A 19,613-nucleotide genomic window follows, 5' to 3' on the forward strand; every position below is an offset into this window, starting at 1 on the left:
TTAAATTAGAAATATGCACAGAAAATAGCAAAATGAGTCTAACTCGGAAAATTGTGCTTACAACACAGAAGAACGATACCAGTTTTGAGCTGGATGTTTGAGAATATTAAATGACGGAGCACATGAAGATGAACTTGATGCAGACTGTCCCTGTCTTGTTTTAGTAACTATTTTCATAGTATGTGAAATCTGTAGCTCTGCAATGGTTAAACTTTCTTTATGGATTTCTCATGAAAATAATTCTCCAGAAAATTATAGCTGGAGTAATTTTAAGATTTCAGTACGGTATCAGAGTTAAAAATAGCTGATGTCACAAGTCATCAGTTAATTCTGACCTGAGTCAGTGTGTCAGCATCCAGCTCAGGCTTGATTTATTACGGCAGAGGGGAAAGTAATTGTATTATCTGCTGTGCAGGAGAAGCACAGACATTTAAAAGCTCATTTGGCTACATTGGCATGACATCTGCTTTTGATGATTCACCCAAAGGGAGGGGATGGAAAGCAAACTTGTACATTAACATGTACGGACAGGTAATGATTTCCTGAGAAACCAGAGCTGGAAGCAGAGAAATGAAAGTAACTATGTACAGTAACAATAGTTACTTTTTCTGAGGAAAACAGTCTAATATTGAGCTACTGTATTTCATGGGAACACTGCTGCCCAGGATGTTACATACCCTTCATTCTGCAAATCCGTACTACTTTGCTAAAGCAAATGAAGGCACAAAACACTTGATGGGGATCACACCCGTGCCAAGTTGCAAATTGTAGATGTTCTGCTTATATTAAAAGAGAACATCTTATATGTATTTTTGCCTTTTATTCTCAGATAACAAAAATAAATTTCATTGTGATTTTAGGCAGAAAGATTTTAATCTAGAAACAAGCAAAACCAATATTAGTGATGTTCATAATGAAGATGTTCTACAGCCTTTGCTGCGGTAAAGGTTGCTTGCAGGTTGAGAATGAAGCATTCCTGTTGGTGAAACTTCAGGCTAGAAGGCTCTCATTTAGTCCCTTACAGTTCCTGTAGCATGAACTTGTGAAATGTACCAAATGTGGCATGTACCAAAATTAACATCCGTGATTTTTTGGGAACATCTTGGATGATGGCTGGGTAATGAGGAGAAGAATTTCTGGGTTTGTTAAGACAGCAGAGAATTTCTCAGATTAAATCATCTTTGACCTCATGAGATCTGGAGAGTATTTTTTTTAGCACAAGAGCTTCCTCTGCTGGTTATTTTAAATAACACCTGTTATGTTTTTGTCCTCAACACTGGCTGAGGGTTAAGCATTGCTTTTGAATTTATATTCACATAGAGAAATTGTACTTCTGTATGCTGATTTATTTTTATTTTTTCCCTCATCCAGTGCTTGCAAGCGCTTGAGTTCTTACATGCCAACCAGGTCATCCACAGAGACATTAAGAGTGACAACGTGCTGCTAGGAATGGATGGATCAGTTAAACTAAGTGAGTACCAGAAAATTGTTTGTGTTCTGTTTTCCTTTTCCCAGTAAACTTTGCTCAAGAGTGTGTACAAGAGTGTGTGTGCCCTCTCAGTAGGAGGAGAGCTGACAGAGAAATTGAGGTGCATTTTTATTGGATACAAGTAACAAATTTATTCTGTGTTATAAAGTGTGTAACTCGCAGGTAGCCAACATTGAAACTCTGAGGGCCCTCAGACTAGGGCTGAGAGTGTTACTCCGGAAGGATGTTGAAGCAAGCTTGTTGCCACATGAATATTGGTAAATATGAAGTAACTGGCAACACAGTGAAGCAAAGATGCAAATGATTGCAGGAGGAGAGCTGCAGCTAACTGCAGTTGCTTTGCTCATCTTTTCAGATTGCCATGACTTGCCTTTCATGTTTTGCCCTTTTCATTAGAAGGTCACTAATGAGAAAACTGTATATTATTAACCATTTATATTGCAGTTTAGTCTTACGCTGCGCCTGTCCTGGGTCTCCTTTTCTGGGACTGAAAGTGTAATACACTTTCATTAATAAAATCATGAAATGACAAAAGAAACTACTTGCTTTTCAGGTAACTGTCATGCATGCATGAACTTGTGTACAGTAAGTCAGTTTCTGGTGTGTGTAAACATGTGTGGCAATAGAAATATATTGAAAGCATGTAAAGTAGTGCTCAGGATCGTTGAGAGAGAGGGGCATTACCTGACTTTCTGGTATATGGGAGTGTACAAAGCATCAAATGACCAAAGAGTTAAGGCATGGTGTTTTTACAGTTGGTTAGGAGTTTGAAATGTCATGAAAATGCATCCCAGCAGTATTCCTTACTCAGGTGGTTTACAGTCTCATGTCAGTTATGAGAAGGAGTTGGAGGAAAGGTTATGAGCAACCTGGCTTGCTGAGCAGCATCGTTGGATGCGCTGTTGGATGCGCTGCTCGCTTGTGTAGGAGTTTGTTTTAAAGGTGTTATGCGTTTATGCACAAGTTGAATGTGTTCAGATGCTGATAAGTGAATAGTTAAAATAGAGGGTGTGGCAGTTAGCTGAGGAAGGCTCAAAAATCGAAGAGCATTGTGAATGGACAGGGTAGCAGCCTGTGTAAAGAAGCACTGGCCCAGCAGGGGAGTGGGGGAAGACAAGGAGGGAGAGACAGGCAAAAAGAGGAGTTAGCTATAAAATGTGCTATGTGAAGGGGAGGTATTGTAATTGTTTTGTGTTGAGGCTAGCCCTTTGCCTGTGTGGTTATAGAGCTTCTACGAGTTGGTTAGGTAGATGGTAGAAGTTGCTCTTTTTTTCTTTTTTTTTTTTTTTTTCTGGCTTCTGGCAACAGGAGCAGGAAGAGTGGCCAACCTGCCTGTTACCTGAGCACTTTCTAGGGCTGTCTAAAATTTAGATAGATGATGTAGTAATGTCTCCTAGAAGGAGACAGCACCTAGTGGAGGCTGTAACGCGCGCGTCCTTCCCAGAAAGAGGATTGCTGTAAAGCTGCCCTCACCACTAGTTCCCTACCTATACTACTGGCTAAACTGGGATCTACATCTTGCCTGTGTTTTCTTTTGTGGTGGGATGGTGCTGAAGGCCCTGTTGGTAGGTCAGGAGATACACACTGCTGCTGCTTCTCTGGTGTGTTTGTTGACATAGCCTGTGCTTTGAGTTGGATATGACACCTCCTGAAAGGCCTGACTGGAAGAAATGCTGGCAAGAACCTTTGCAGCTTCTGTAGGTTTGCTTTTTTTTTCAGGCAGCGTTTTAACAGTTGGGGTGGGGGTGGTTCTGTGTTACGCTGTCCTCTTGGTACAACTTAGCATTTCCAGAACTGTGGCTCTTTTGTCGGTACTGCTTGGCATAACACTTTCAAAATTGATTCAAAATTTAAAATTATCTCTCTTTCTCTCTCTCTCTCTCAAACTTAGTGTCAATAATAAGGTAAAATCTGGTTCCTGCCTTAACTGTGTTCTTATTGATGCTTTACATGCCTGGGAAGTGGGAGTGCTGCAGCTGGATAAAGTAACATGATGGAACATGCATTGCTGCTGCACCTGAAGGCTATAGGAATAGGTGACTTTTCTTGTTTTCTTGAGTGTGGTTGTTCTCTTCAGTAGTTACCTTGTGGAAAGGTTTGTTTGTCTAGGTTCCTTCCGCTGAGTGGGGTAGCCTTGTTTCTATGTCTCTGTCAGCTGTAGTACCTGTATTTGATGGCCAAATTGCTGTGAAATGCTGAACTCAATAGCTGCAGAATTAAAATCTGTTTAGCAGGGCAGAAGCTATGGTTTGTAGATTCATGTTACTTCATTCAGGCTGTATAACATATTTGCTGTGCACAGAAGAGTTGCCTTTGGTGTTCTGCTTGATTTCTTGTTTTGGCTGCTACCAGTCTAGGAATATTGAAGGAAGGACTGGGCAAAATACCATTCTTCTGCAGGATAATACTTATGTCCCTACTCCAGTGGACAAAAAGCTTTACCTTCATTCAACAAAAGTCTGCCCTGCTTAAACACCTTAAGGTTTTATACCCGTTTTGCACACTCAAGTTCGTAATATGGAGAATGTGGTGGGGAAGAAAGAAAAGTCCCCTCTCCCTCCCAAGCCCCTCAAGTGTGGAGGAGTATAATATATGTGTAGTAATAGAGAAGTCTTCTAGGAAGTCCGCTTACACAGGATGCACTGATTTAACTTCTTTTTAAATTCTGTTATCCTACAGCCGACTTTGGTTTCTGTGCTCAGATAACCCCAGAGCAGAGCAAGCGCAGCACTATGGTTGGAACTCCTTACTGGATGGCTCCTGAAGTGGTCACACGGAAAGCCTACGGCCCTAAAGTGGATATCTGGTCTCTGGGCATCATGGCTATTGAGATGGTAGAAGGAGAACCCCCGTACCTCAATGAAAACCCCCTGAGGGTAAGAAGTCCAGACATGACTAGAACTATTTGTGGGTGTTTACCATGTGAATATTTTAATGGACTCAGTGTGATTCTTGATAGCATTTACGATAAAAAGAAATCAACCCCAAAAGATGACGAGCTTCAGTGGAGCAAGAAAATTCCTCTCAAAAGAATGACAGCTGTCTTATATGTGCACTCAGCAGTTCTTCTGTTCAGAAGACAAGTGAAGCACAGCAATTGTACCGGCTTGTAAACTAAACAGTAGACTTTGTGTTCAGTCTTCTGTGCTAGTTTAGGGAAGGTAAATCCATTAGGTTCTGAAAAATGCTGTTTGTGTCAGTCTAATATTTTCTTTGCCAAGGTATGTAGATGTATCTCTTAAGTATCTGTTGCCAAAAGATTTTGAATGTTGTTTTGCTACTAGCAAGAATAGGTCGCAGCTACCTATAACTGGCATTTTTAAAATTCTTCATCTCATCAGGAGGAGGCAAAGTAGACTGCAGAACTCTTTCTCATCTAGACTAAGGAATTGCCTGTAGGCGAGTCAGTATGACATCTTTTAAAGACTTGGCTTGATGATACGATATTTCTCATTTTGCAGGCTTTGTATTTGATAGCAACTAATGGCACACCAGAGCTGCAGAACCCCGAGAAACTATCCCCAATATTCCGGGATTTCTTAAACCGATGTTTGGAGATGGATGTTGAGAAAAGAGGATCAGCCAAAGAATTGTTACAGGTAAGAGTCAGCTTCTACCACAACCTGAGATATGGAGGCCACTTGTAAGGTATGCCTCTGATAAATGGCAAGGTAGACTTGACGCCCTCTTCTGTTTTGTGTTTTCCCCTGAGGACTCCAGTCATCAAAGATTGTACTTAGTCTTTCTGACAGTAGTCTGTGCCATTGTTCTGCCACTGCTAAATTATCCAGTAACTTTTGAATTTACTGTAAGAGAGCCATTGAAGTGAGCACAGTAGGACTGAGGGAAGGCATTTGACCAAGGAACCTCTTTGTGTTGAATTACTGGAAAAGAAAGGCTGAGGCTCTTTTGGGAAGAGAAGGAATGATTAGCAGGCTAAGGGTGCTATGAACTGTTGCATGTTTTGGATCTGTCCCTTCAGGAGCTGTGCATTGATAGTGTTTATGCTGCTTTATTTTTATGGAAAAGTGCTGTGTGGCTTTTTAAATGGTCTTTTACTAATTTACTGTGTTTCTCTCTTCCTGGCAGCATCCCTTTTTGAAACTGGCCAAACCTCTGTCTAGCTTGACGCCACTGATCCTGGCAGCCAAAGAAGCAATGAAGAGTAACCGCTAACATTATTGCCACGGCCTCCATCTTTTTGTTTGTTTGTTTTTTACAAATCTTTATAATATATGAAATTGTTACACTTCTGGGGGGAGGGAGGAGATTTGCTGGGGGGGTGGGAAACATCTGCAAAAGGGAAGAAACTCTCATCCAGAAGACGCCCAAAATAAATTGTGGTGACTCTAGTGATCCCTTTCTGGGGTCCAGAAGGAATTGAGGACTGAAATACTGGCCCTTCTGTTTTTTCTTTTTTTTCTTCTTCTCCAGACAGCCCAGAAATGCCACTTACTGTGCCCAGGGTTTTAAGGGTTTTAATGACTTTGCTGTAACAGCTCCCGTTCATTGTACCCTTCTGGGTACTTTCAATACTTGAATGACCGATTCAAGCTTTCAGAGAGCAGCACTAATTTTACCTGCTGATCTCTTGCATTCTCCTCTTCCTCCCCTCTACCTGTTTACTTTTAAATCTCTCTAGTAAGCTCCCATATAACTAGATTCATGGCAAATGTGACAAATGTGAAGGTACATCTTGCCCCTCCTTCCCTTTACAGACTAGCTGTCACTGTACTGTAGAATTAACAACTTGTCTACTTAAGAAATCATAATATGTTGAGATGTATTTTGCTTTTTAAGACGAGTATGGAGAGAGGGGGAAGAGAAGTATTCAACTGTTTTTCGTATGCCTGTGCTCTGTGGACTTTTAATCAAAGATGTGGCCTCTTTGTAGAAACCTCACGATTGGTCAAGTCTTTGGATGTCAGTTTTTGGATATGTAGGTAAGGGTCAGATACTTTATTTATGATCAAATGATCAACTATAGTCAGGGCAAGAAAACAGTTCCAGCTGTCTTCCTGTGTGCTCTTTTTTCCCATTAGACTTGCTGGCCAGACGCTTAAGGGATATTTTGCTTGGTGTGGTGGGTGGTTCAAAAACACGTATTGTATCTGTTCTCTGACTTTGGCTTTGGAAGTTATGCTGGTGCCTTTGACTTTTTTATTTTACATTTCCCTTCTTTGTATCAAATACATTTTTGTATATGTTGTAATTTTTTCCCCAAGCAAATAATGCATCAACCTATGGTGTTGTCAGAATTTAAGTATTAGAGCTATTTTTTCCAATTTTGTATGTGCTCTATTTGTATTAATGAAATCAAAACAAGTAATCAGATATGAGGACACTGAAGACGCAGGATGTTTTTTTTAATATAGTTCGAACAGAAGAGTATGAACACTTGGAAATGCCAAAGCGCTGTTCTGAGAAGACGGAGGCTGAGGAGGGAGAACAGTGCCTTCAGACATCGATGGGGCTCATTTGGCTGGCTAGTTGGAGGCTGAAGAGACTTGATGTGTCACGCTGATCCTTCCTCACTGAAAACACGCCAGCCAGAGTGGCTGAAGTCGAACATCCAATGCAAGAAAAAGTGCCTCCTTCTGAGGGACAGTGAGTGACTTCAGTGGTTGATTTCTTGGAGTGTTAATGGGGCAAGTGTAAAAGAGTCTGTGCCCCCTGGCTACTTTCGGCGCTGCAGTCTATGCATTTCAACTTCCCAAACAGTTTAATGAAGAACTAACTGTAGTTACAATGTGCCAAATGATTCTGTGAAAGAATAACCCATTACTTTACCGGGATTTTATCACTTTCCCAGTGGGCAGGACCTGGGATGGACAGACTTGCTGGGTATTGACAGAGGACCCCAAATAAAATTTACGCACACTTTTACAAACGTTGCTGGCAAAAGATAGAAATCATTTTCAGATAATGTCAGTGTTCGTATAACGATAGAAATAACTGCATGGGGGGACTGGTAGCCAAGGTATGACAAAACTAACTTCCAGCTGAGAGCAGCCAGCCAGAACTGCTGAGCCTGTTTGTGCTTTTGAGGGGAGAGGGGAAGCAGGGCTAGGGTCCCAAAATGCCTGGTGTAACTCATCAGCTTCTCGGAGGTGGCTTTGTACCAACAAGATGCCTTACTGTGCAGGGAACTGCAGTGCCACGCACGGTTCAGTTTGTGTTCTGCTCTTGTGTGGTAGGCACCCAAGTAAATGACGCTAGCTACGACATCAGAGGACAAAATCCCTCTAGCTGTAAGTGTGAGAATAGCTACAGTTTAAAATTCAAGGTAGTGTCGCATTTCGGGCAAATAAATAAATCTTTTTCCCAGGCAAAAGGTCCTGCAAGCCCCAGACCCTGTAACACTGTAATGGTAGTGCCCCTGGTTTGAACGCGTCTGGCTTCCTGATCAAATGAAGTAGCAAGGAGGCTTGGCTGAGGAAAAGAAAACTGTCTTACTGATGATTCCCTCGGTCCATTGCTGGCAATGGACTTTGTGAAACTCCTTGTGCTAGAGTTAAGGTGGGGGCTTTTCTTTTTTTTTTTTTCTTTTTCTTTCTTTTTTTTTTTTTGATGGCACAGACTAGGCAGTAAGATAAGTATAACTTGTGAGAAATTTAGAATTTTTTTTTAAATAGAGGAACATGAAATCATAAGTAATTTTAACTTATTAGTTCACTTTTATTGATGAATGAGAATGGTTTTAAACTTATATTATGAAATTTGTCCCATTTAGCGTACTTAGGAGACGGTTTCCAAGCTTACAGTCATCCTAGCAAACAGGACTTAGCCCGATCCAGGAGTTTTACAAAACATATCTCGGTGCTTGCTGTGTGACCCAGCACGGTGTTTAGCCCTGCAGCTGCGAAGTGTGCATCTCCCCAGCCCCACGCAGCAGTGGTGTTGTTAAAGGGTGATGTTTCTTGCCACCTGCTGCCAGCAGCTGCAGTCAGAGATGAGCTGGATAGTGACTTGAGCTGGCAGGGAAGGAAAGCTTCAAGAAGGTTGCTGTGCCGTACTTTTGTGTCTTAGTGGCTGGGCAATGCTTCTCTAATGATGTCAGCTGTGTGAGTCTGCAAATTTAAAAAAAAAAAAAAAAAAAAAGCAAGCCACATTTTTTTCCCTGGAGGGAGCAGACGAGCATTTTTAAGACTTGCTGCTGCTCGACTTGTCTAGGGTAGACAAATAGCGAATAGCTGGAGTTTGAGCAGATGCTGAAAAGGAAGGGATTGCTTCTGCAAGTGCTGGGATTCCCATACGTCTCGCTCGCCTAGGTGCCAGCATGAGATCCTGAATTGGATTTTAATCCAGCCTGCAGGCAATACGTAGGGAGCGTAACGTCCTGTGGTGTGACTGGTTGGGTGTACGGGGCTGGGTAGCTCGTGGTTGGCGGCATGCGTTTGTGCAGGGAATGTTTGACTCCTGGGATTTTTGTTATCATGGAAGAAATTGGATTCCTCGTTGAAAGCAACCGTGGCACTGGGAATGTGCACTTTGACCTGCCTGGGCGGTAGCAAGGTGTGCTGGGGGCTTCCCCCTGCTCTCTGGTGCGGGCAGAGCAGTTGCAAGATGCTGGGCTCCCTTGTCAGAGGGGGTGGGGGTGGCTGGGGGCAGTAAAAAAACAAAAACAAAACAAACTGTTAAAGGTCTTTTCAGCTGGCGTTGAATAAGTGTCTCTGGTCTGTTTTCCCTCTGTCCCTCACACTGTCGGTGGAAATGGAAGTGGGTGCAAGCTTTCTTTTTATTTTTTTTAACTGTCTTCAGATTTTAATGTTGCCTTTTGTGTAATTTAATCCCATTATGTTATTTAATTGTTACTGCAATATTAACTACTGTATTTGTTGACTTTGTTTAATAACTGTTCTTTCAGGGCTAGAAATAAACTTCTAAAAAACATTTTTTTCATCCCCTTCCCCGTCATGAGTTTATGCCTTCTGAGACAAGAGTAACTGAAAAGAGTAAATGTTTAGATGTCTTAATGAGATTAGCAAAATGTATTCTTGTCGTTAAGCTTCTTATGACTGCTTTACAATGGATATCATTTTATGCTGCACTAGCCCATCCTGTTTCTTTTCAAGTTTGATTACTCATCAGTCTGTGTACTGCCCTCATGTGATAACCACGAGCTTTCCTTGCCACCGCACGCTGCTGGCAGTCAGTTACTCCTCCAGAGCACCGATGGGGGAGAGCACACCTGGAGCACCCTCTTTTTACCCATCATCACAGAGAGATCCTGTGCTATTTTGTGAAGGGAGCAAAGCAGCAGCCTCTCAAAGACCGGCCGCGTTCATCTCAGTTGTCTTTCACCACCCACTCGCCTTAAGGTAGCATTTTGGTAGGGAGGGAGGGACTGGTGGACCAGTAAGCTGCGCTCATGGTGGTGTGATGGTGCAGTGACCTTTCCAAACGGCACTGTTTGACTGTGAATATCATCCAGAATCCTGCGTGTACAAACCTGGCGGTGTGGGGAGCAAGCTGGCCTGCCTGTTGGGAAGAGCTGACTCCAGCTTCAGCACCGTCCCCGCTGATCGGCGTTTGACTGACCAAGCCAAGCGCAGGAGCTGGGTGTCAGCAGCTCACCTTGGATTTGGGGTGAGATGGGTGGTGGCCGTTGGCAGGCTGTGGAGACCTGCTCGTGCTTTTCATTGGAACTACAAAAATGCCACAATGTGTTGGCATTGCAGTCCGGTTAAAGGAAAGGATGCCAAAATGAATTTACCTGGGGGCTAAGGTTGGTTCAGGTGAAATCCAGATGAAGTTTCTGGCTTGGTTGTGAATGTCGAGGACTCAGGTTGTGCCTTTCCCATGTGTTACTGGAAAATCAGCTCTTCCACTTTTTTGGTCGTGCTGCTGGCAAAAAGAAATGAAGAAACCACTCTTCAAAAGCCTTTTCAACCAGATGTAAGAATGTCCTTTTGCACAAAGCCCTCTCTCTCCAGGTTAATTAACTTGTCGAAGCATCTTTGTCTTCTATGTAACTGACCCTTTATGCATTTAAACTGATGTTCTCTAGCAACGCTTTTAAGTGATGCTTGCATTTAATTTATGGGGGAAAAAGCTGTTGATGAGGGAGAAGGTGTTTAGTGGAACCTGGATATTGGTACTTGTCTTGCTTTAAGGTGAGCAGGATTTTGGCTTAGTTATGGTTTGTATTAGTTGGGAGTTGCTTGTCCTTGCTTGGTAAACACAAGTAGGTCTTGCGTGAACTTGCTGTGCACTTGCTTATAGGTGGCCTACACCAAAACCAAAACAAAACAAAAACCACCTCCATCTTTTTTTTGATCAGTTCACTAAAGATCAGGTACTTTAAATATTCTGCACCAAGTTAAAGCCACACAGTGTTGCTGTGAACTTGGGGGAAATGACTTCTCGCTTCCAGGGCTGCAGGTTGGTTGCAGTGAATTAAATTGCAGAGCTGAGCACGATTATTTGGTCTGTGCCAGCAGCATATTGCTTAAATGAAGAGTGGCTGAGAAGTGTCACTTCGAATTAGTTTTTGCTGTAGTACGTGAAGAAAAGGTTTCAGCGCGGTTCTTGTGGCTCGTGTACAAGCACAGCAGTTGTCTGCAGATGCCTGCTCCCAGTGACTTGGACAGCTGCATTATTTGCTTTCTTTTAAGCTTGCGTTTTGCTGAGAAGATTGTTTTTAGTAAAAACAGCTGTATTGGTCAGCCCTGAGAGGATCTTACGTTCCTCTCTCGTGTAGGAGAGAGGTACGTGAGACTGTTAAGCTCAGCTAAATTCTTGACGTTGCTCTCAGATGTGCAGAGGAAGCAGGTTTTTCTAAGATCTTTTTCTTTTCCTTTGCTTTGAAGTCCAGACTAATGGAAACTTTTTTTTGAAAGGAAAATGCAAACAAGTGAGAGCAGTGAATTTCTGACTGTAATTTTTCTGTCTGCAGCGTGTTGTGAGGGGGGAGAGCAGTGGTGGCATTACTTTTCCCCTCTCCTGCCCACCAGCCAGCGTCTTGCAGGGAGGCTGTCTTCCAGCACGTCATGATGTCATTTCAAAACCCATTTACCTATCGACCTGATCCTTGAACCAGCCTGTAGGGACGGGTGATCAATATAAATAAATGGGATTTGCCCATTAGGAAGGTAAATTGCTTGATGCTGAAAAGCCACCAGGCTTCTGCTTCCTCAAAAATGCCTCTGGCGCTACCAAGCGACTTGGAGATGAGTCAGTAGGAAGGAAGAGGGGACTGGAAGAGCAGACCGACGGTAGGTCTCGGTGCAGCCTCAAGTTTCTGGTGCTTTCTGAATGGTTTCTGAGTAACGGCTTGGGCTTGGTGTAATGATCAGAGGAGCGGGTGCTGATGTGGCAGGGCACGTCCTGGAGGTCCTTCTCCAGGTGCTCTGGCTGGGCACGGGCCTTATAGGGGACTGACTTCTCCTTTGAAGTCGGGATTCCTACAGCTGAGGGTGATCCATCTTGTTATTTATTTATTTTTTCCCTCCCAGGGGGTGTTGCGTGAATTTGGGTCTTGTGAAATTCCTCATGGCTCTCCTTGAGCCCGTTTGGCTGGCTGCCTGCAGGAGCAGGGAGCCCAGCGGTGAGTTTGTGCTGCCTGGGGTTTGAGTAATGGCTTTCCTGCCCAGTGAACTCGCCTTAAATAACCCTAAGGAAGCTGCATGCAGCTGTAGCTGCTACCTACAGTGGCGGGGGGAGCAGCCTCATTCTCTTTGCTTTTTTGTTGCTCTTCAGTGTTTTAGGAGAGTTTGTTTTTTGAGCTGCTTGCGTCTCTGTCATTGTCACCACTTACCCCGCTAATCCGATTCATAGGCAGCTGCCTCCTGCCCCTTGCTCGAGCCTGGGTTGTGTGACACACAATTGCAGGATGTGCCGTGGCCGTAATTGCAGGCAGCGGATGGGAAATAGGTTTAGAAGACCTCTGAGCTGCTGCCTCTAAGCACAACTCTTTAAACGCTTGAAAAGGAGAAGGGGAAAATCCTTCCTGCAGGAAGGAAGGAAGAGATGTTTGGATATTTTCCAGTTTTACCACGGCTGTTGTGATGTGTTCCACGCCAGAGCTTTCAGGAGGAAGGGGACAAGAATGTGCTTGCTTTTCAGGCCTCGATGCGTGGCAGGTCTCTTGTAACAGCAGCTAGAAACGTTTTGGTATGAGAGGGATTTTTGTTGATCTCAGCGAGTTCTCTGCCGCTGTCTGTGCTGACTTTTCACTGAACCAAAAATAGGAAGTTTGAGTCTTAAAGTGTGCTTCATCTTCCTGTATTTGGGCAAGGCTGTTTGCTCATTTGAGGATAAAGGTGCGCACTTCTCCTATCTTCTGAAAGGGGTTAAAAAAATGTAAAATGGCGATGCGTTTTGAGGCAGGGTAGCCAAATCAGGCTGTTCCCTCTGTAGGGTGACAGCAATTCTGTCACTGCTGGTGGAGCTGGGAGAGATTCCGTCCCTCCCGTGTGTGTTACCAGCAGAAGGGGATGAAATGTCACTGACACTGAAATGCCACCTGCAGGCAAGCATGCAGCCAGTGCCGGCAGCGAGCGAGGAGAGGTGTTCCTGGGGACAAGGACGGGGAAGCGTGTGCAAGCCAGGCTTTTGTGCCGGCTAAAGAAAGACTTTGCTGTGCCTCTGGGTTATTTCTGAGCATGGGCAGGGTGCTGGGAACGGGTAAAGCCTCCCTTAAAAAGAGGTGCAGGGAAATGATGGAGTCAGCTGCGCTCCCGTTCTCAGCTAAAAGTAGGGAGTCGGGGAATAAATAAGGTTTTATTGTTTTCTCATTTTCAGAAGCAACCCTAACAAGTAGCCTGGAAGAAGGACTGGAGTAGGAGCAGGGGGTGTACAGCACCCCCAAACTGCCCTCAGAGCCAGTCCTGGGCCATGGTGCGGGGCCGCGTCCCAGGCGCTGGGTGAACGCGTGGCAGAGCCGGTTGCTGGGGCACAAGGCAGGGCTTTGAAGCGATCCTCGTGCAGGGAGGTGGGCAAAATGCGAGGAGGGCAGCTCGTGTGTGCAGGTCTCGAGGTAGGAAAGCAACAAGGGCTTTTTCTTCCTCTTGGAAGAGCTCGTTGCCATGCTTCCTGCAGCTCTCAGGGGCAGCACGTGTGGTGTTTCCCAAGGCCTCCCTGGCCACCGGGCAGGTGCCAGTTGGGCTGTGCCACGTTTGCTTTCGCATGGCACTATAAAACGGAGGTGCAGAAGCTTTCCCCGCTCCATCCTGGAAACCAAAAGCCGCGTGGCTCGGTCTCTCCCTCGGGGGGCTGTCACCATGTCAGGCCTGAACGTCTCCATCGCGTTTTTTCTCCTGGTTGTCAGCACATGTGAGATGCTCCGGCGGCTTTCCAAGAGGCTGCTGTCTCCTGGGGCGTACTGCTGCCTTGCTGGGGAGCTGACTGGGTCCCTGCAGCTCTGCTCGAGCTGCCTGGAGCTGAGGATGCTGCTAGAGATTGGCCCGTGGGGTGGCGGCATTGGCCCCGACGTGGTCTTCACGCTGCTCTTCCTCCTCTTCATGGTTCACGCCGCCTCCTTGGATGGAGCATCTGCCAACCCCACCGTCTCTCTCCAGGAGTTCCTGCTCCTCGAATCCGGCCCCGCAGCCACTGCTGCCAAGCTGCTGGCCCAGGCCGTGGGCGTGGGGACAGGCTGGGCCATCACCAAGCTCTACTGGTCCTGGGAGCTGACCCAGTTCCACCTCATCCAGAACCTGATCGCCTCCGAGTGCAGCTCCTCCATCCGCACCTCGCTCTACCACGGGGCCTTCGTGGAGGGTGCCTGCTCTTTCCTCTTCCACCTCGTGCTTCTCAGGTTGCGGCGGAGCCGCACGGTGTACCGGGCACCTGCCCTGGCAGCCACCGTCACCTTCCTGACCTATGCAGGTGAGCAGCGCCCCTGGTTCCTCTACAACACTCTTTGAGAGGGAAGAACAATCCCTTTTCCCTCCTCTAGGGCTTGCATTGAGAGAGGACGACTAGCAGAAGGCTTGTTCCCTACTTATTTTGGGGGTTCCCTACTGTTCCTTTGGGGGTGAGGGCAGCAGTTTAGGGCATCTAAGCAGTGGGTGAAATGTTGGTGTTTGCGTGGGGAGCAGCAGCATGGTCCTCGAGCGTCCCTTTGGTCTTGCACTGAGCTCTTCTTGCAAAGCCTGGGGCAATGCATGTGGGACTTACCGGGGTGCTCTGAGGCTGAGGGATGAGGCTGCAGGCGTAGGTGCCTGTCCCCAGGAGATGACTGAGGCTGATGACGGCCCTACTTCCTCCCCATGCAGCTGTGATGACCACAGGGGCTTTCTTCAACCCTGCCCTGGCCGTGGCCACCACCTTCGCCTGCACAGGGAGCAGCCTGTGGGACTACATCCAGGTGTACTGGCTGGGGCCCCTCGCAGGTGAGATGTCCCGGGGGCAGCGGGTGTTTCTCTGCATCCTCTGCAAGGCAGAAATGCTGGGTGCAACCCCAGCTCCTCCTGGCAAAGGGCTGAAGTTCAAGGGGGGCAGATGACCGCTGGCTTGGCTCACCACCCGTTGGGGTCAACACAAGCCTCGCATGGCGAGGATGCGCACGTGGTGAGGATGCAGTGGTTAAATTCTCCTTAAAGTAGTAAAGCCAGGGCTTTCTGGGTGCTGCCACTGGGGACTTTGGTGCTGAGCTGCCTTCTGGTGATGGGAAAAGTTGTGGCGAGGGCCTGAAAACCACTGCTCAGCTCCGGGTGGGGTGGAGAGGCTCCCCATGTGGGGCGCACCGAGCGGGTACGTACTCTTGTTTCAGGGATGCTCGCTGCCCTCTTGCTGCACCAAGGCAACATCCCAAGACTCTTCCAAAAAAACCTGCTTTACGGCCAGAAGAGCAAATACAAGATACCCAAGGCACGGCTGGCGCATGCGGAGGGTGGAGACGAGCGGCGGAAGGGGAAAGGCGAGAAGAGCAACCCTGAGCCTCGTGCCTGAGCCCCTGCAGCCCTGCTGCTGGGAGGGGGACTCCTGGCACGGAGGATTTTGCACACCCAAACCTTCAGTACTGTCCCTGGGGGGGAAACTAATGTATCTGTACAAATTGCTGTCTTGTGTACACAGGAAGCTTACAGAAACTAGGGACCACTACACGGGTGTGCTTGAGCAGCCTCCAGGTTGTTGCATCACTTGGAATAATCCAACTGTGCCTCCCGCAGCCATAAAAACCGTGTAAACCTGTAACCATGTTTCAGGCCTTGGAAACTTGGGCTGAGGAGGAAGGTGAAGGGGTGCACAGGGTGCCCGTGGTTAGCAGACGTGGCACCGGTACGTGTTGGGGTGGGGGGTGCATGTGGAACCCCCCGGACCCAGCCCTGGGCTGCTCTCCATGGCTACGTGCAATGTCCCCAAGGAAACGAGGCGTTGTGACATGAAATAAATGTGATTGCGTTGAGGTGAGTGGTGTCCTTCCTGCCAGAGCGCAGCTGACTGAGCAGAAATGAAAGAAATCTGCTCGTCTGTGTGCGTTTTGGGGGAATTTCCTTCTGTGCTGGGCTGGATGTGAGCACTGGGGGCTGAGATCATCCCACCCCATCCCCAAAGGTGGTGCTCCCAACCCCTGCGTTTTGCAGGGACTCTGTGGGCACGATGCTCCTGACCTGCTCTGAGCTAAGTACTGTGGCTTTTTGGATCCTGCCTAATTTGTCTGAGATGCAAATGGTGAGTAAGGAAGCGGTGCCTGACTGCAGTGACAGTGACTGATGCCAGTTTGGTACCCGGGCATGTGGTGTCCCCTCCCCTCCTGATGGAAACCAAAACCTTTCAGGTTCCGTGTCCCTGGCCAACTGGATTTGGGAAGCTCAGATCCTTTGCCAGTTTTTTTCTTTTTTTCTCAACCTCTCTTGGTTTGGAAATCATGCTGGAAATGGGGCCTCCTCGTTTAATTTGCAGAGTTTCTCTATTTTGGCCAACACAAGAAATACCATTTGACTCTGGGGTTACTTCAGAGCCCAGAGCAAAGCCACCAAGGCTTGGAGGAGGATCTGAGGGGGGCGAGGGCGATCTCCATTTACCCAAATTGATTCTCTGGCTCTGCTTTAGATTTGAGGCTAAATGTAGGGTATGAAATATAAGGCTGACTACCCCACCACGACTAATTCCTGTACTTCTCCCCTCGGGGCAGTGCACGGAGCATTCCCACAGCCCCTCAAAGAGGTGGGCTGGGATGGCTGGAGCAGAGATGCTCGCACACCCACAGCCTGGCACCGCAGTACTAGTGTGAGCCCCGGGGCCGGGTGCCAGCCCTATAAAGGCACTGAGCAAGTGCAGCATCCGATAGGGACATGTAACTGCAGAGCTGGGGGGAAAAAAACTTTGTTTTGTGCTTTATTTTGTTTTTTCCCAAGGAGGTGTCTATCTGTTGGGCTGCTGGGGGAGATCAGTGACTGGGCATAGTGAGGTAATAAGGGAAATTTAACAGGAGTGGCGGTGAACATTGTTGTTTTTAATTAAGAGGCTGCTTTTCCAGCACAGTAGCATTGAGGCGTAGTGGAGGAGAGCTGCAGCTGGACAGACAGAAGCGTTCCTGAGCTGTAAATCAAGCTCGGCAGCACTGATTTACAGCTTGGCCCCACACCAGCTCCGGCTGCAGCCCGCGCTTTGCCTCCCCGCTCTGCGGGGCGGTGATGGGGCTCCTCGTGGTGCTTTCACATGGATGCTGGCATGGAATTCATGCCGAGCAGTACTGGCGAGATGGGACGAGTGCCCCTGGCACCCACCCTGTGGCAGGGAGCTGTGGCTTCACCTGCTGGGCCGAGCAGTGCGGGACAGGGAGCTGGGCTGTCAGCCCTGTGCTGAGCTGAGCCGCAGCCTCTGGGCATCCTCCCCCGTCCCCTGCATTGCCACCTCCAGGACCAACCCCAGGAGAGTCGGGGACAGGCCCTGGGACCCACTGCCCCGGGTCCTGCTCCCCAGCAGCAGTTTTTTTCATGGTCCTGCCTGCATGGAGGTGGCCAGGGCCTCCAGCAGGTCTTGTCCCACCTAGGCTGACCACGGGGCAGCCCCAGAGACCCAGGGGGCGAGCACCCAGCTGTCCTCAGTGAAGGGAATTGGAGAACAAGGCCTGGAAAGGGGGCGAGGTGGCTCAGTTTTGGGTGCCCTCCAGCCTGTGCGGCAGGATGCTGCCCTGCTGCATGCCCCGCTGAGAGGGGACGAGCTGGGGGGTCTGCTGGGGGGGCTTCTGGGGAAACTGCTTCTTGTAGAGAGCACTGCTGTACTGAAGCTCCGGGGTCACCAGCCGCCGGCACATGGTCTCTGTCTCCTTGTCCAAGCCCTGCTTGATGTTGTAGCCCAGGATTTTGGCATTGCCATGCTGCAGCGGCCGCAGGGAAGAGTCCTTGATGTCCTTAGGGCCCACGCTGCCCATCCCTTGCAGGCAGGTCCTCGCCAGCTCTGCCTGCCTCTCCCGAAGCGCCTTCACCTCCCGCTGCATGCGCTCCCTTCCGATGTCTCGGTCGATCCTTTCCCAGAAGGTCCTGTTGAAGTGGGTGTAGATCTCCCAGTCCAGTTTGTTCCAGGCCTTGATCTTCTCCACAATGGCTCCCGAGAGCGGGGACCTGGTGCTGCTGTCCCTGCTGTTGAGCGGGAAGGACACGACGCTGTCCAGGTCCCAGCACAGTGTCTCCTTCAGCAGCACCATGGACTCGTCAAAGTACTCGGAGATGAGGAGCAAGTCAAAGGACGCCTCGATGGCCTTCAGCATGAGGTGCACCCGCTTGGCTGAGACCTCTCCATCGGGGTTGAAGCCGAAGTCGAAGGTCATGAGGTTCCTGGCGTAGTGGCTGTCGCTGGCTGTGGGGTTGTAGTAGCGGTAGGGCTGGCTGAGGAACTCCTCCAGGCTGCGGGCGCGGGAGAAGGCCGACGTGCCCTTGTAGTACACGAAGGAAGACTCCATGAGCTGCACGGGGTTCCTCAGGATGGAGAAGTAGACGGCTGTGCTGGGCACCACTTTCTGCACCTGCAGAGTGAGGAAAGGAGGTTTAAAAGCGGAGCAGAGCGAAGGGACCTGCTTGCTCACAGTCCTGCGCTGGAAAAGCAGGAACACTTGCTCAGGATAGAGCTGAAGGGGCACTGAGGGAGGCCTCAGGGTGCAGCTCCCCCACCAGCCATGTGGGGAGCCATGGGAAAGGTACACAAGTGCCCATGCAGCTGCTGGTCCATCTGCCTGGGGCCAAGGTACGTCGTGGTCCTGTCTCCTTGCCTTTCCCCCGCATCCACACCTGAAGCCCAGGAGGGAGGATGCTGGGCACGGCTGGCCGCTGTGCTTTACCCACGTCCCACCCCGCTCCCTCTCCCAAGGCACGGAGGCTCTGCCCCTTACCTCTGGCTGCAGGAAGCGCATGTGGTGGCAGAGGATGTTGAAGCGGGGAGGCTTCCCTGGGGAGAAGCCCTGCACGAACCTCGCCATGAAGTGCTGCGGGTAGAAGAGCTGCGGGCCACCCTTCAGGGGGAAGGCGAAGGAGAGGTTGTGCATCTCACCGAAGCGGAAGAGGATGTTCATGACAGTGCTGCTGGCACTCTTGTGGACTTTCAGGAAGACGATGTTGGTCTTGGGTTTGCACATCTCCTCCTGAGAGAAGACTCCTTCCACCTGTGGGATGCCCCTGAGGGCCATCTCGTTATCCATGGAGACTTCTGTCCAGCTGGGGAGCAATCCTCTCTCCAGGTCTGTCCTGTAAAAGTCATCTGCCTGCGGGACTTGAGCTGAACTTAGCATCGTGTGCTTAAGTGAGCTGTCCCACAGTTGGCCAGGGAAACTCAGGGGCTGAGGCTGGCCCTGCAGTGTCACTTGTGGTGTCTGGGGTGACCTTGTTCCCTCCTGCTCCTCTGCGATGACGCCGTTGGCAAAGATAAGTCCTTTGCTGCTGTCACCACCAACAACAGCATCTCCTGGAGCTGTGGAGGTACCTCCAGGAAGACCCGGGGATGTTTCCCCTCTGGCTGCTTTTCTGGGGCTGGGGAGGTGGGTTTTCAGCCTTGGGGGTGAAAAGTAGCCTTTCATCTTCTTGCTGCTCTCCGCAGGCTGCCACGTCCAGTGCCCCTCTTGCCTGTCCAGAGTGCTCTCCTGCGGCGTCATCTGCCCCAAGTACTGGGGTAACATCTGGAAAACGTCCTGTGTGTTCTCAGTGGAAGTGGGTTCCAGCATGGCCTTCCTCTGCCTGTGAGG

General features: G+C 48.6%; 3 protein-coding genes across 3 annotated transcripts in view; 2 read left to right on the forward strand and 1 right to left on the reverse strand.

Moving 5' to 3' along the window:
- PAK2 (p21 (RAC1) activated kinase 2) overlaps positions 1 to 9,382 on the forward strand; it is a 43,961-nt gene extending 34,579 nt beyond the window's left edge. The window contains exons 12-15 of the mRNA XM_068692864.1: positions 1,372 to 1,471; positions 4,169 to 4,365; positions 4,951 to 5,088; positions 5,579 to 9,382. Coding sequence (XP_068548965.1) covers positions 1,372 to 1,471; positions 4,169 to 4,365; positions 4,951 to 5,088; positions 5,579 to 5,665 — 522 coding nt within the window. The 3' untranslated portion in view covers positions 5,666 to 9,382. The remainder of the gene's footprint in view (positions 1 to 1,371; positions 1,472 to 4,168; positions 4,366 to 4,950; positions 5,089 to 5,578) is intronic.
- Positions 9,383 to 12,733: 3,351 nt separating this feature from the next.
- LOC137860901 (aquaporin-12-like) lies at positions 12,734 to 15,705 on the forward strand. Its single transcript, XM_068691700.1, has 3 exons — positions 12,734 to 14,320; positions 14,710 to 14,826; positions 15,207 to 15,705. The coding sequence occupies exons 1-3, from the start codon at positions 13,519 to 13,521 to the stop codon at positions 15,383 to 15,385; spliced, it is 1,098 nt and encodes a 365-aa protein (XP_068547801.1). The 5' UTR covers positions 12,734 to 13,518; the 3' UTR covers positions 15,386 to 15,705.
- Positions 15,706 to 17,471: 1,766 nt separating this feature from the next.
- Positions 17,472 to 19,265, reverse strand: LOC137861371 (galactose-3-O-sulfotransferase 2-like). Its single transcript, XM_068692694.1, has 2 exons — positions 18,768 to 19,265; positions 17,472 to 18,404 (listed from the first exon to the last, which is right to left on the reverse strand). The coding sequence occupies exons 1-2, from the start codon at positions 19,161 to 19,163 to the stop codon at positions 17,532 to 17,534; spliced, it is 1,269 nt and encodes a 422-aa protein (XP_068548795.1). The 5' UTR covers positions 19,164 to 19,265; the 3' UTR covers positions 17,472 to 17,531.
- Between the last annotated feature and the right edge of the window lie 348 nt (positions 19,266 to 19,613).

This window comes from Anas acuta, chromosome 9 (assembly GCF_963932015.1).
Source record: "Anas acuta chromosome 9, bAnaAcu1.1, whole genome shotgun sequence".
Classification (NCBI taxonomy): domain Eukaryota; kingdom Metazoa; phylum Chordata; class Aves; order Anseriformes; family Anatidae; genus Anas; species Anas acuta.